General features: G+C 35.6%; 1 protein-coding gene across 1 annotated transcript in view; it reads right to left on the bottom strand.

Annotated features, from left to right (window-relative positions):
- Window positions 1-7,858: 7,858 nt before the first annotated feature.
- The window catches only part of LOC127162105 (inactive tyrosine-protein kinase PRAG1), a 20,459-nt gene continuing 12,303 nt past the window's right edge, over window positions 7,859-16,014 (bottom strand). The window contains exons 3-5 of the mRNA XM_051104892.1: window positions 15,796-15,941; window positions 12,294-12,967; window positions 7,859-11,427 (exon numbers count right to left, since the gene is read on the bottom strand). Of these exons, the coding sequence (XP_050960849.1) occupies window positions 10,357-11,427; window positions 12,294-12,967; window positions 15,796-15,941 (1,891 nt within the window). The 3' untranslated portion in view covers window positions 7,859-10,356. The remainder of the gene's footprint in view (window positions 11,428-12,293; window positions 12,968-15,795; window positions 15,942-16,014) is intronic.

Genomic DNA, 16,014 nt, shown 5'->3' with positions numbered 1-16,014 from the left:
TTACTGAGAGGAAGCGAATGTAGTTTTGCTTTTGAGTCTGTGGACTGAGGCGTCTATGTGTTGTGAGGTTTTGGCACCTTATTTATGAGCATTTGACACAGTGGAGGTCATGTTACTGTCAGAGAAAGTTCAGAGAAGATGAATTTTACAAAACAATTACAAAATGCGTTAAAAAGATGTCAGTGGGGCCTTTATGCATTTTAATTCTATACAAAAAATCTAAAAGAAAATCTAAAAATGTATACACACACACACGTGCAAATACATATATTGTAAGTTTTATATACAGTATATATGTATGTATGTATATACAGTGTTGGGGAGTAACGAGTTACATGTAACGGAATTACGTAATTTAATTACAAAATAAATCTAATTGTAATTACAGTTACTGAGAAAAAAATGTGTAATTAAATTACAGTTACTTTTGAAAAATGCCAATGATTACAAAGGGGATTACATCTGAATTTTTTTCACATACCAACACCCACATACATATTTAATTGACTTTTCTTTCATAAATTGCATTGACTGCTCTAAAATGAGACACCAGTGTTTCAGGAGTTTAGGACACAGAACAGGACACACGCTTATTCCATAACTGTTTTATTTCCTATTTGGGTTTATGCATAAACTTTATTTTTTAAGATTGTTTTTCCAAGGCATTGTTAGATGTTAGTGTTTTCTGTCATAACTATGCAAACATTTGATTTCAAACCCAGTATCATAGCTATTAAACTATTTCTTGTTATGATGTTATTTATGTTATGATCTTGTTATGACATGTAGCACATTCCCATCTCGAGGTCCTTTGCCGATCCCGCTCCCCTCTCTCCTCCCAGATCTTTCCTGTCATCTCTATACTGTCCTATCACAATAAAAGGCATTAAAAGCCCCAAAAATATAAGTAAACAAATAAAAAAGTCTGAATTTGTGGTGGCTGTGCTTTAAATTAAATTATTACACAGCTCAGACTCATTCGGGGCAACTTAAGTCAGTGCTATATGAGAATTCTTCTTGGCAGAAGCTTTGCGTTTGGTTAACTAATAAAATATTAAAGCTTAATTCAATATTATCTGTACAATTTTTTAATTATGTCATCCTGGCATCGTGGCCTTGCTCTATTGTTTCATACAAACGCAGCTGCTGGCATTTTTTTTTTTTTTTTTTTTTTTGTACATTGTAATGGATTATAAAATAACTACCAAACTAGTACTACTACTTAATTATTTATGTGGTGAAATGTTGTGTTAGAAAACTGGTCTGACTGCACTGTATCACTAAAATGTCTGGTTTGAACTTGCCGTTTGCTGGCAACTGATTTCTTCATGGAAGCTTTGTGTTCAAATAATTCAACTCAGATCAGTGTTTGGTGTCTAATAATTTTGACTAAACTCTGAACTAAATAATCTATCAAGCAGCTGTGTAATAAGTGGGATAATGTACATCCAGCCAGTTGTTATCACAAAATAAAGATGTATATTATCCCTTACTTATTATAATCTTAATTCAAGTGATAAAGGATTTTGAAAGTCTGACAGTAATCAGTGTTGAGTGCTACTGTAATGTTAACTCTGCCTGGTTTAAATGTTTCAAAATGATTAACAGTTGAAAATATAAGAAATTTAGAAAAGTAATTAAAAAGTAATTAAAAGTAATAAGTTACATTAATAAAGTCATTGAAAAGTTACACTACTTATTACATTTTAAATCAAGTAACTTGTAATCTGTAATCTATTACATTTCCAAAGTAACCTTCCCAACACTGTGTATATACAAGAAAAAGTACATGTACAAGTAAAAAATTGGGAGAAAATATTAAATCACACGTATATATGCTACTTTACTGTTTATTAAATTAAATAATAATAAAAACAGCATATATATGTTTTAATAAACTATAATGAAATCATGAATATATATATATATATATATTAATAGATATATTATTTATTAAATTCAATTTTTTAAATCAATTTAATGATTATACTATTTTGAGCATGTTAGATGTATCAGATGGAGTACCATAGTAGCACAGTAGTTGATTCTAATGATTTAATAGTCATATCCGGTGTAATATGAATCGTGTTGTTTTGTTGATAGACTGAAATGGTTCTACTGGAGTCAGATCTGCTGGTTTAGGGTCTAAAGGTCAAGACGTGCAATTGGCCTATATGTATTTTCTGTCTAAAGTCACGTAGCTCACAATCATCACGTACATCAGATCACGGTTTGCAGACAGAAGACAGTGTGAGAATCAGCTGAAGGTTTTATTGCAGGTCTGGTGTCTGAACACTCTTATCTGTAAGAACTCATCATGTCAAAGTCACTGTGTTACTGAGTTACTGAGGTTATGAAACCAAACCAAAGGCTCTGTGTCTATATATATGTGTGTGTGTGTGCGTGTGTGTGTGTACTTGTTTTTGCTACATTGTGGGGACCAAATGTCCCCACAAGGATAGTAAAACCTGAAATTTTTGACATTGACAATTTTTGACAATGTTAAAAAATGATTAAAAATAGTAAATGATGTTTATCTGAAAGTGTAACGATGCAAACATGTTTTCTGTGAGGGCTAGGTTTAGGGTTAGGGTTGGGTTAGGGGATAGACAATATCGTTTAGTCAGTATAAAAACTATAGAAGTCTATGGAAAGTCCCCACAATTCACAAAAACAAACGTGTGTGTGTGTGTGTGTGTGTGTGTGTGTGTGTGTGTGTGTGTGTGTGTGTGACTTTAGGACCAAATTACTCAAAGAAATACATTTAAAAACATTATTTATTATTTATTATTAAGTGCAGTTCAGCATTCTGCTGTTTTATCACTTGACATAATTACAAATTACATTCATTTCATGATGCATGTGCAAAATAACATGTACATGATTATTACTTCTCTGTTTTTTAATTGTAATATGTTTTTTAAGTACTTACTTTAAAAATAAATTAATTTAATTTAATGCAAATAAATAAATGAATAAATAAGTAGACAGTACTTTAAAGTATTGTTACCTCTTTAGCAAATGTAAAGTACGTAAATAATTTTTTTTTATCTTTTATCTTTATCTTTTTTTATCCATTTTATCTTTAACTAAACTTGTGTATCTAGATTTTTTTGTTAAAATGTTTAGGTCTAAATATAAGATCTGTGTTTTTGAATTTGACATGCACATAAAATTACAACAAAACTGAATTATACTTAACATAAAGTAAACTTTTTTGTGATGCATATATGTCAGTAAATGAAACAAGCCAGATTTCTTTAATAAATGGAATGTTTTAAATACACAATAACCTGGTTTATATATTTACCATAAATAAAACCAATTTTGAGAGCAGAAATCTTGCCTGTTCAAGTTTTCTTTGACAAATATGCATCATATTAAATGTATTAGTTTGTTAAAACTTTGCAATCCAAATGTTATATTATGCAATTCAAATAAATCCTAAATTTAGGCCTTGATTTATTTATTTATTTATTTATTTGTAATACACTAAAGAAAATTAAGTTCAAACATGGTTTAGAGTCACTGCCCTTGTTTTTATGAAATTCACCAAATAAAATAAATTATTTTATTATTTTATAATAATTATATATTTTATATAACAAATATATATATATATATATATATATATATATAATTTTAGAATAATTATATTATTATTTAATATAATATAAATAATATTTATTATTTATATTATTTATATATAAATATATAAATAATATATGATTTATATGGCTTATATTTTGTCTTTATTTTAGAATCATTTATTATGTATTTATTTATTTATTTATTCATTCATTCAGTGTGCGATTGCGTGTAAAAACGAAAAAAAAAAAAAAAGACCGTATAGGTTTATTGCGCATGCTCAGTTTGTGCGCACTGGCGCCCCTAGCGGTCGTTCTGTTTCAGGGTGCAGCATCTTAAATAAGCGCTAGATGTCATTGCTGTGTAATACAGTGAGTTTATCAGCAGAAACAGTTTGCATAGATGTTATGAGATGAAATCAAGGCAGACATCAGAGCAGGACGTGTTGAACCATGTCACACCTCAACATCAAACCGAGAGAAGAGCACAAATCACTGCTAATGCTCACTAACTCCATAATTGTCTGATAGGCAGAGACACGTTACTGTAGAGTTCCAGTAAATCACTAAAACCTCATGATGAACTGAGCAGATTCCCACAATCACAATCACACATTCATACGAGATGAGTTCAGCACATCTGAATGATTGTCCTGTGTTTATACTGATCAAGAGTCTCATATGTGGCCTTTATGAGTTTAACAACAGTGTCTTCATCTTTGTGAGGTTAGAGGATGTGCAGATGTTCACGCTTTAGTTTTATATTTATACATAGAAAAAAAATAGTATCAGCAGAAATTAAATAGTGCTTAAAATACAAAAGAAGAAGTGCTGTTGAATTTTTCACTTTTTTTTTTTTTTTTTTTTTGAGGTTCAGTTCTGTTAAAAATGGTTCTAGGTTTGTGCAAAGTTATATTTTGTATAAATTGGAGATGTTTTGATGGCAGTGAATGAGTTTGGAGAATGTAGTCAAATCATAAAAACTACAAAAACTGAATGAGATTGTTACTTCTCTTAATTTAATAATTGCAAATTTAATATCAAAGAATGAATAGATAAATAAATAATAAAAAAAAATACAGCATTTAAAGATGTACTTTTCAGGTATCTTTAACTCTTTAGCGAATAAAATTGCGTAAATACCATGCATTTCAAAGTTGAATTCAGTAAATATCTTTAAGTCTTTAATAAATAAAATTGTAATAAATGTAAAATCAAAGAATGAATAGATAAATAAATAAAAAAGTGTACAGCATTTAACGTTTTGCTTTTCAGGTTTCTTTGACTTTTTAGCAAATAAAATTGGATAAAGTAAATACCAGCATTTCAAAGTTTAATTTTGTAAATATCTTAAAGTCTTTAGTAAATAAAATTGTGCATCTACATTTTTTTTCTACAATATTCAGGCCTAAATTTAAGGTTTGTGTCTTTGAATTTGATGTGCATATAACATTTCCATTCCGTTGCATGCTAATAAACTTATTGTGATGCGTATTTGTCAGTCATACATACATGAAACGGGTCTGATTTCTGTAATAAACACACAATAATAATATATTTACCATTAATAAATCTTGTCTAAGTTTTCTATGACTGACAAATATGCATCATATTAGGTTTATTAGTTTGTTAAAACTTTGTCATCTATATTTTATATGCACTTCAAATACATAAATCCTAACTTTAGGCCTATTTAGGTTTTGTGTCTATCAAAATAACAAAGCGAAACGAGAAATTCAACCACAAAAGTTCTTCAAACATGGTTTAAAGTTGCTTCTTTTGCTTTTGTGTTAATGAAATGTACCAAACATAATCCTCAGATTGAAGTATATAACATCTTTTCAAGTGCAAGTAATATGAAAAACACACTCAGATAATGACTTGAGAACATCTTGCATCTCACTTGTTGAATCCAACAAGTTCAAAAACTCGCTTTGATTCTGCATTGCTGGTTTTTCAGTAATAGTTTCACTCTTCCAGACGTGAATGATCCGGTGTGATTCATCAGCTCTTCGTCAGGTTTCAGTTAATTAGTCTCCTCTAAAGCCTCTATTGTCTGTCGTTTGCTGGAAGCGTCGACACTCAAAGCAGCCGAAGACAAAAACGGGGAATGAAGGCTTTTGTCCAGCGGCTCGTTCTGGACTCTCGGGAGCGGCATTCCATTGGCCGGCGTTCCATAGCAACACATTCCACCTATGACAAAAGAGCGGGACGGCCCGTCTGTGTGTGTTTCTGGAATCACCGGGCAGATTTCGGAGAAACCAGCCAGACATTCCCTCCTGCTATTGGAGAAGACAGGATCCAGAGTGGAACTTCCCTGAACCAAACAGCAGATGATCAAGAGTGAGTCAGAGCAGATTTATAATGAGACTTTGAACTTTATATTATCAGTGAATCTTCAGCGCTTCACCTTTGACCACTTCACCTGCCAACAAATCACACGATCAATCCCACTCAATTAATGTTCAAATAGAGTCTGAACACCTCATCACTCCTCTACAGCGAATGGGTGCCGTCAGAATGAGAGTCCAAACAGCTGATAAAAACATCACAATAATCCACAAGTAATTCACACCACTCCAGTCCATCAGTTCACATCTTTAAGATGTTTTTAACTAAAATCCAAGTCCATAATCCATAATAACGCTTCCTCCAGTGAAAAAAAATTTGGTCTGGTCTGAATCAGGAGAGAAATCTGCACAGATCAAACACCGTTTACAAACCAAAACAGTCCAGAGACAACAGGAGATGGACTTTTTCACTTGTATTTTAGTTAAAAACATCCTATTGATGGATTTGTTTCATCTTTTGTCTTCTCAAGATGTGAACTGATGGACTGGAGTGGTGTGGATTACTTGTGGATTATTGTGATGTTTTTATCAGCTGTTTGGACTCTCATTCTGACGGCACCCATTCACTGCAGAGGATCCATTGGTGAGACAGTGATGGAATGACACATTTCTTCAAATCTGATGAACAAACAAACTCATCTTAATCTTGGATGGTTTAAGAATAAGCACATTTTCAGCTAATGTTCATTTTTGGGTCAAGTAAGTAATTGTTTTGAGGATTTCGTCAAAATTCTAAGAAGTACAGATGAAGTTAAGCCAAAATACTTTGATTTGATTTGTCATTTCATCACTTGCTCACCAATGGATCCTCTGCAGTGAATGGGTGCCGTCAGAATGAGAGTCCAAACAGCTGAAAAAAACATCACAAAAATCCACAAGTAATCCACACCACTCCAGTCCATCAGTTCACATCTTGAGAAGACAAAAGATGAAACAAATCCATCATTAAGATGTTTTTAACTAAAATATATCGAGTCCATAATACATAATAACACTTCTTTCAGTGAAAAAGTCCATCCCCTGTTGTCTCTCAAATCAAAATCCAGCCACACATTTGTTTAGAGCCGTTTTCGCTTGTTTTGGTTCCTGATCTGTGCAGATTTCTCTCCTGATTCAGACCAGACCAATATTTTGGGATTATGGATTCGGATTTTAGTTAAAAACCTTCTTGGGGATGTTGGAGTGGTGTGGATTATTTGTGGATTATTGTGATGTTTTTAATCTGATGTTTGGACTCTCATTCTGACGGCACCCATTCACTGCAGATGATCCGTTGGTGAGCTAGTGATGGAATGACAAATCAAATCAAAGTTTTTAGGCTTAACTTTGTCTGTTACTTGATAGAATTTTGATGAAATTCTTCAAAACAATGACTTAAAGGAATAGTTTACCCAAAAACGAACATTAGCTAAAAATGTGGATCCTCTGCAGTGAATGGGTGCCGTCGGAATGAGAGTCCAAACAGTTGATAAAAACATCACAATAATCCACAAGTAATCCACACCACTCCAGTCCATCAGTTCACATCTTAAAGATGTTTTTAACTAAAATCCAACACCATAATCTATAATAACGCTTCCTCCAGTGAAAAAAAGTGGTCTGGTCTGAATCAGGAGAGAAGTCTGCACAGATCAAACACTGTTTAAAAGCCAAAACAGACCAGTTTTGATGTTAGAAACAACAGGAGATGGACTTTTTCACTTGTTTTTTAGTTAAAAATGTCTTCTCAAGATGTGAACTGATGGACTGGAGTGGTGTGGATTACTTGTGGATTATTGTGAAGTTTTTATCAGCTGTTTGGACTCTCATTCTGACGGCACCCATTCACCGCAGAGGATCCGTTGGTGAGCACATTTTGTTTCTGGGTGAACTATTCCTTTAAGAAGTCTCGTTCACTCACTCACACAAGCAAATCAGTAATATGTGAAAATATTTGACACTTTATTATATGCTGCTGATGTCTTTGACACACAGTATATCAATACAGGATGTTACAGCGCATGTGTGTGTTTTTGTCCAGTGTCTTGTTTCAATTAAAACATCATCTTAAGACTAAATGGTGCAGCATTTCTGACATCTCTGAATGCAAATAAAAATCTTTTGAGCAAAAAAAAAATCAACATAAAGGGTTAAAATCAAATAAACACACAGTATCTGCTGCTGTTAAGACCTGCTTCACAATTTATATACAAAAAAAACAAAAACATTTCGGTTCCATCTGAAGATTTTCTGTGAAATTCCAGACTCACAGTTTCATCTCCGTTAAGCTTGATTTTGCATTTACAGTCGGTTCAACCTCAAAATAGAAGCACAAAAGGCACTCGAAATAAATCAACAGAACATTAAAAGAGTTCATCACATTTCGGCAGCGAGCGTCCAGCAGAACCAGAAATATTGCACCAGGAAGTGGCATCTCTTCACAAACAGGAAGTTTAATCAGAGCCTCGTGTCGCTCCGAGCGGCAGGAAGACGGGACGTTCTCGGGTTTTACGGCCGGCTTTTACGAGGACGAATCTACAGTCCCGCTGCGTCCAGTCCCGCTGCGTCTGCGGCGTCAGCAGCGTCTGTTTCTCTCTCATCCGCTGATTTACCAGCCGCGCAAACAAGAATCCATCAGACGGGATCAACACGAGGGTCAGATTCACCCAACAGACCCTAAAACTGTCAGAGACGCTCGTAAAGCTTCAGAGCAACTTCAAAAGAACCAGCGTTAAATTAAGAAATATAGAAACGAGGATTCGGGACGGACAGAAAACAGACGCTCAGTCACAGTGTTAGAGAAGAAACTCAAGATCAGATACTGACACTGCAGATCACACTTCACCAAAACAACAAAACACTGGAATAGGAAATTATTTTCTATATAAAGGAAATTAAGATTGTATTGTGTTCCATTATTTCATGACATTTAAGTACATTTCCCACAGCCGAACTGAAAAAAAAAGAAAAGTACATTTACAGTAAGAACACGTCACTATGTTGAACTTCTTCTTTTACTCTGATTTTAATAATGTCTAAACAACATGATTGTCATTACTGTATTAAGATGTGATTTTTGCATTACAAAAGCTGTCATGAAAATACTTACGCAAAACCTCCTAAATCATGCAAATAATAATAATAATAATAATAATAATAATAAAATAAATTATTTTGTAAAAAATATATATTTTTTAAATAATATATATATATATATATATATATTATATATTATATATATATATATATGTGATGAACAGTCACAACACAATAAAATCTTGAACTCTTCAATTATGTAGAAAATAATTTCTTTTTATTAAAAAGGAAAATAAATATAGAATTTACGTGAAATTCTATATATATATATATATATATATATATATATATATATATATGAAGAGTTCATTTGCAAAAACAGACTATTTTTAACAATTTCCAAAAAATTTTTTTTAAATTGTGCATTTCAATTAATCTCAATCAAACTGCAGTTGGCCTTTTTGGTTAAGTAAAAATAACTTTCAAAATTACAGCTAACTAAAGCAATAAAACACTATAAAAACATGAGAACATAATAATTAAGATTTTTTTTATAGTTTTGAAAAAAAAATGTGCTGTGCATGTTTGGAATAATTAAGAATTTTTAATATTTTTGAAAAAAATGTGTGTTCAGAATAATTATGATTTTTATATATTTTTAAAAATGTCTTTGCATTAATTAATAATTTTTTATATATTTTTCTTACAAAAATATGTGTGTTCAGAATAATTAACATAGATTTTTTTAAATTTTTAAAAATGTGTTTAGAATAATTAAGAATTTTATTTATATTTTTGGGAAAAAATAGTGTGTGTGTTTGGAATAATTCTGATTTTTTTTATTTTTGATGATTTTTATTTTTCAAAAAATATGCGTGTTTTGCATTTTTATATCCAGCAAAAGAAAAAAAATATATATTTTTTGAAAATGTAAAAAAAAAAAAAAACAATCTCTGTTGCAAACAAACTCTTCATATTTATATATAAATATAAATAAATAATGACCTTACATTAAATGTAATTTAAAAAAATTATATAAAAAAAAAAATATATATATATATATATATATATATATATATATAATGTTTCTTTTTTAACATGCAATTTTTCAATTTTGGGTGGAAAGTGATCTGTATATTTCAGACATGCTGAGTTTCTCTCTGAAAGCCAGTGAAAAAACTATCCAGAAATACACTAGTAAAGATGACATGAATCAGTGGAATGTTAAAACACGAGCGTTCGGTCGCTGATCCGTCGTCTGTGCTGGTGTTTGATTCCAGTGAAGGACACACAGTGTTTCGCCGCGTCTGATCTCACGCCACATGCTCATGAGACCATTCTGACGCGTGCTCAAGTCAGACACACAGTGTTCGGAGTCAAGCGTCATGCGTGTGATGTGGAGTTCAGTGTGTGAAGCGCAGGTTATAGAGCAGCTCTGCCGTCTGACACAGTGATTTTGGGTTTGCGGTGGAGAAATACTGACAGCACAGCCAGTCCTCCAGCTCGGCGTTCCTCTCCGGCTCCAGCGAGCGCTCGGCGAACTTCATCATTAGCAGCGCGCGCTTCACGTCCAGCCAGTTCAGCAGGCCGTCGTGTCTCGGCTCCAGCCTCCGCCCTCCGCCGCCGCACACCCACGGCTGCTCCAGCAGGTCCCTCCTCGGCCCCCAGAGCAGCGCCTGCAGGATTCGTCGAGCGTCCTGGATGTGGATGCGGCGGCCGGGGTCGGGCTCCAGAAGCAGATGCGCGAGTCTCTGCAGGCCGGACGAGTAGATGGACACAGTAGGGATGGGCGGCAGCTCGTCGCATCTGTAGTCGCATTTGGCCGGCGTGGCTTCGAACGGATTGCGGCGGTGCAGGAGCTCATAAATCAGGATGCCCGTTTGAAACTCGTCGAATTTGCGGTACTGAGCGGCCGAGACGATTTCGGGCGCGAGGCGGGCGTGATCTCGCTTCAGACGCGGGTCGGCGCAAACGGCCACCTCGTCCGCGTTGCGGCGTTTCGCTTTGGCGAAGCTGCTGATGAGGAGGCGCGGGAGGCTGTGCTGATGCGGGTCGGGATGCGTCGCGTCCGAGCGCCGGTGTTGCACCAGGAGCAGGTTCTCCATGCAGAGGTCGCGGTGCGTGACCCCGTGCGCTTTGAGGTGCTCCAGTCCCGCGCACAGCTGCAGGAGGAGGAAACACACGCGCCGCTCGTAAACCTCCGGCTGAGCGCGGTGGAACGACTCCCACTCGCGGACAAAATCAGCCACGGTGTGGTGCGGGACGTCCCGCGTGATGACCACCACGCGCTCCTGCTCGGACGGGCCGGGTGCCGCCGGTGGCGCGCTCTCCTCGCTGGGTAACATGCTCTGCGGGACGCACGCGATGAAGTGACCGCAGTCCTGCTGCAGGTTGAAGTGAGGAGGGACGTTCTGCTGCACTGACAGACTGTAGAGATGACACTGCTTACTGTCTGACGCCTGGCCCTTACAGATCTGATCAAAAAACACACAAACAGACGTGTTAGCATGTAAAAACATCAACATTTACACAATTTCCTAAACATAAAATAAAGTATGCGTATTTAGAATAATTAATAATTTTTAACTATTTTTGAAAAAAATGTGTGTTTAGAATATTTAATTTTTTTATATTTTTGAAAAAAAAAAGTGTGTTTGGAATAATTTATTTTTTTTTTTATATTTTTGAAAAAAGTCTTTTATATATCCAGCAAGGTTACACTCATTTAAATACAAATACAGTAAAAACAATAATATTGTGAAATATTATTAATAACAATTATTTATAACAATTATCTATTACTAGAAGTTGTCAATAGCTATTATTATTATCATAAATATAAAAAAAAACAGCTTTAATGAAATTTTTAATGAAATAGAAATATTCTGTAACAGGATATACCTCTTAACTGTCGCTTTAGGTCAATTTAATATCTTTGCTAAACTTTTGAACTTTCTATTCATCTTTGAATCCTGAAAAATAAAATATATGACAGTCTTCACAAAAAATATTGTGCAGTACAACTGTTTTTTTTTTAACTTTGCTAATAATCATAAATGTGTGTTGAGCAGCAAATCAGCATATTAGAATGATTTCTGAAGGATCATGTGACACTGAAGACTGGAGTAATGATGCTGAAAATTCAGCTGCGCATCACAGGAATAAATTACATTTTAATAGATATTCACATAGAAAACAGTTATTTTAAATTCTGAAAATATTTCACATTTTTACTGTATTTTTAATCAAATAAATGGTGAGCAGACGAGATTTCTTTCAAAAACATGATCAAATCTAAATTATTCCAACAATCTGACTGGTAGCGTGTGTATCCTCTGACCTTGACGGCGTATGTGTTGCGTGTGTCTGATGCGCAGGAGGCTGAATAGTAGACGGCATCTCCAGACAGACAGCAGGGTTTGTTGCAGGTGAGTTTAAAGAGCGACCAGTTGCTCTCGTCGAACCTCAGCGTGTTCCTCTGTCCGCTGGTGAAATGCTCCTCACACTTGAGCGCCAGCCGCCGAAGCGACTCCGCGTACAGCCCGCCCAGCTTCGAGTAGATGCCCTCACGGCTGTCCATGTTGCTGAGCAGAGCGTGCAGATGCAGCGTGGATCCGCCGGCCGGCGTGGCGCTAAGCAGCGTGTTGAGCTGCGGTGACGAACAGGACGTCACGTTCCCCAGACGAGGCGTGCGGCGCTCCAGAGACTCGCTGGACGAGTACAGCGGCCGCGGCTCCACCGGGCTGGATGGGGCGGCGCCGGTGGCGGCGGGGCGGCTGATGTTGGTCTCGGAGCCGCTGAAGGGCAGGCGCGGACGGGAGCGGGGCAGCGGTTTGACGCCAGACTCGCTCGGAGCAGAGATGGTGCGGTTCACCAGCTTCTTCTGCGGTAACGGAGGCGGCTGCAGCTGATTTGCCAGGCTGTTGCTGGGAAACGCGTCGGGCTGCGGCGATGCCGGGGCGGAACCAAGCGGGCTGCTGGGAAATGGGGAGGGGCTGCAGCGGAGGGTGGAGTCTAGATCACATGACCAGAAAAAAAGGGAGAAAATAAATAGTTAATTACTTTACATTGAAGTGACAAAACTGATTTCAACTGAATTTAAAGTTGTTTAGTGCCATGATTGGATTTACAATACTACCAATATTATCAGAACACTACGAGAATAAAGTCGGAATACTACAAGAAAAAAGTCGGAATACTACCAGAAAAAAGTCGGAATACTACGAGAATAAAGTCGGAATACTACGCGAATAAAGTCGGAATGCTACGAGAATAAAGTCGGAATTCTTCGAGAATAAAGTCGGAATACTTCGAGAATAAAGTCGGAATACTTCGAGAATAAAGTCGGAATACTACGAGAATAAAGTCGGAATTCTTCGAGAATAAAGTCGTATTACTACGAGAATAAAGTCAAAATACTTCGAGAATAAAGTCGGAATATTTTGAGAATAAAGTCCGAATACTACGAGAATAAAGTCGGATTACTACGAGAATAAAGTCGGAATACTTTGAGAATAAAGTCGGAATACTACGAGAATAAAGTCGGAATACTACGAGAATAAAGTCGGAATGCTACGAGAATAACGTCGGAATACTACGAGAATAAAGTCGGAATACTACAAGAAAAAAGTCGGAATACTACGAGAATAAAGTCGGAATACTACGAGAATAAAGTCGGAATGCTACAAGAATAAAGTCAGAATACTATGAGAATAAAGTCGGAATGCTACGAGAATAAAGTCGGAATGCTACAAGAATAAAGTCAAAATATGAGTCAAAATGTATCAGTAATATGCACTGCTAGGAACTTCATTGTATCTCTGCAAATATTGTCCTATTCTAACACACATACCCCAATGGAAAGCTTATTATTTCAGCTTTTTCATGACGTATAAAACAACAAAAAAATGTACCCTTATGACTGGATTTCTGGTCCAGGGTCACATGTCTGAGACAATTATTACTACAGTAAAATAGTGAATTGAAGGTGAATTTGAAAGATCTATTTTCTATTCATTTCTAAATGATTCCGGTCAGACAATCAGGAGAATTAAAATATTCAGTGGAAATGAAACTGTGTTTGTCTTCCTCATTACTGTTTCTATATACTAATACCACACACACACACACTCACTATCTAAATGGGGACATTACATGGACTGCTACTGTATATTTTATATACAGATAATTATAGATTTTCTAAACTAAGTCTACCCCTAACCTTCACAGAAAACCTGTATTTTTACATTTTTTTTAAAAAAACTCTCTTTATTTAATATTTACACCAGCTTACAAATAAGGACATCCCTAAATTGGCGATTTTGTCAGGTTTTGCTCACTTTTGGGTACAAATTTGTCTCCAAAACATGGTTAAGTAGGTACACACACACACACACACACACAATAAAGTAGCTGCACAGACATCAGTCATGTCTGTCAGTGTGTTTGGTTACTGTTTAACTAAGAAACGCCTGGAGCTCTTAAACTGATTAAAAAACCCTCATGACCCTTAAGACCAGATACCAGACAGAGACAGACGTGTGTGTGTGTGTCTGAATCACTGGCGTCTGCTGGTTGAGGGTTCATACATTAATAATTCAGAGAGATTTATGAGTCTGTCCTGATCTCAACTGATCTACAGCAACATATTCATTATATATATTTTATTTATTTTACATTTTTTTTTTTGTTGCTAATATTGTTACTCCACAACACAAACAGCCACGAAAAGTGTCGAGGTAACACATTACAAGTAACGTCAGTCATGCAATCAGATTACTTTTCCAAATAAGCGCATTACTTCGAATTTAAAAGTTACATTTTGAAACATCTGAGTTACTTTTTCAAATAAGTACTGCAGGTTACTGTTTTCCCATTTATTCACTGATGTCTTTCCTGTCCCATGTTAAGAGAAATTGAGAGAAAATGCAGAGACAGAGATGCTTCCTTCAGCCCGAGGATTATTAATTTGACTTTTGGTGAGAAAATACCTTTATAGTTGCCTAAAATACAATTTTTTTTTTTTTTTTTTGGCTATTAAAAATTCAAAAGCAAGCCCAGCACAGGTGACAAAAAGTAACACAAAAGTAACAATGCTTTACTGTCTATAAAAAGTAACTAAGTAGCACAATTAGTTACTTTGTTATGGAGTATGTAACACTGTAATGCATTACTTTTATTTAAGAAAGTAACTTTTACCAACATCAGAGAACATCTGATCATGTGACGGAGACTCTGTGTGGTTTTGTGACACGTTAATGAAGGCCTGCAGATCAGTGGCTTCATGAGGGAAACCATCAGAAAACGCCCTGTGATAAACACAAACCCTGATTTCCTCTATTTAACCCTTCATTATCTCTGTCCTGGTGCATTATAGGAACTCACGAAATGTTACAGTACAACAGCATATCACAGCCGTGAGCCTGAAACTGGTGAAAAGATCAAGAGGAAGAACGGCGTCTGATGTTCCCTTCTCATCACGGCTGATTATCAGGAAAGGAAGTTTCGTTCACAAAACACAGTCTGTTTTTAGACTTAAGCTCAGTTCCAAACATTACTCTGCTGCCTACACAGGATGTTCACTTCAGACAGCTTCACTCAAATTACACAGCTACACAAATAGTAATACCCAACCTAAACTTTAAAATGGATAAAATTAAAAATAAAATAAAATAAATGAAAATACAATAAAAAAAAATAAATAAACATTAGATTAAAAAAAATTAAGTGAATGAATAAATAAATATTAAATAAATACAAATTAATAAAATAATAAAAAAATTAAATTAAATTTAAAAAAAAGAAAAGAAAAGAAAAGAAAAGTGGCTGTGTGTGTAACTCACCGGTGTCAGAGAGCGCTTGCAGGCTGTCGCTGGATGCGTTGGTGCAGCAGTTCAGTCCTCGCAGCGATTGGCTGAGATTCTCCACTGAGCCCTGCTGACCCACACGCTCCAGATCCATATTACTGCCACTCAGACGGTTACAAACCCTACAGAAGCACAAACAAATACGTGAAGTCATATATCCGTCTGTTCAACACTTACAGCACACACAGGTTTGAA

The sequence above is a fragment of the Labeo rohita genome, unplaced genomic scaffold, assembly GCF_022985175.1.
Source record: "Labeo rohita strain BAU-BD-2019 unplaced genomic scaffold, IGBB_LRoh.1.0 scaffold_84, whole genome shotgun sequence".
In the NCBI taxonomy this organism is placed as follows: Eukaryota; Metazoa; Chordata; class Actinopteri; order Cypriniformes; family Cyprinidae; genus Labeo; species Labeo rohita.
Note: the sequence above shows the minus strand (reverse complement) of the source record. Positions and strands in the feature narration are given on the sequence as shown.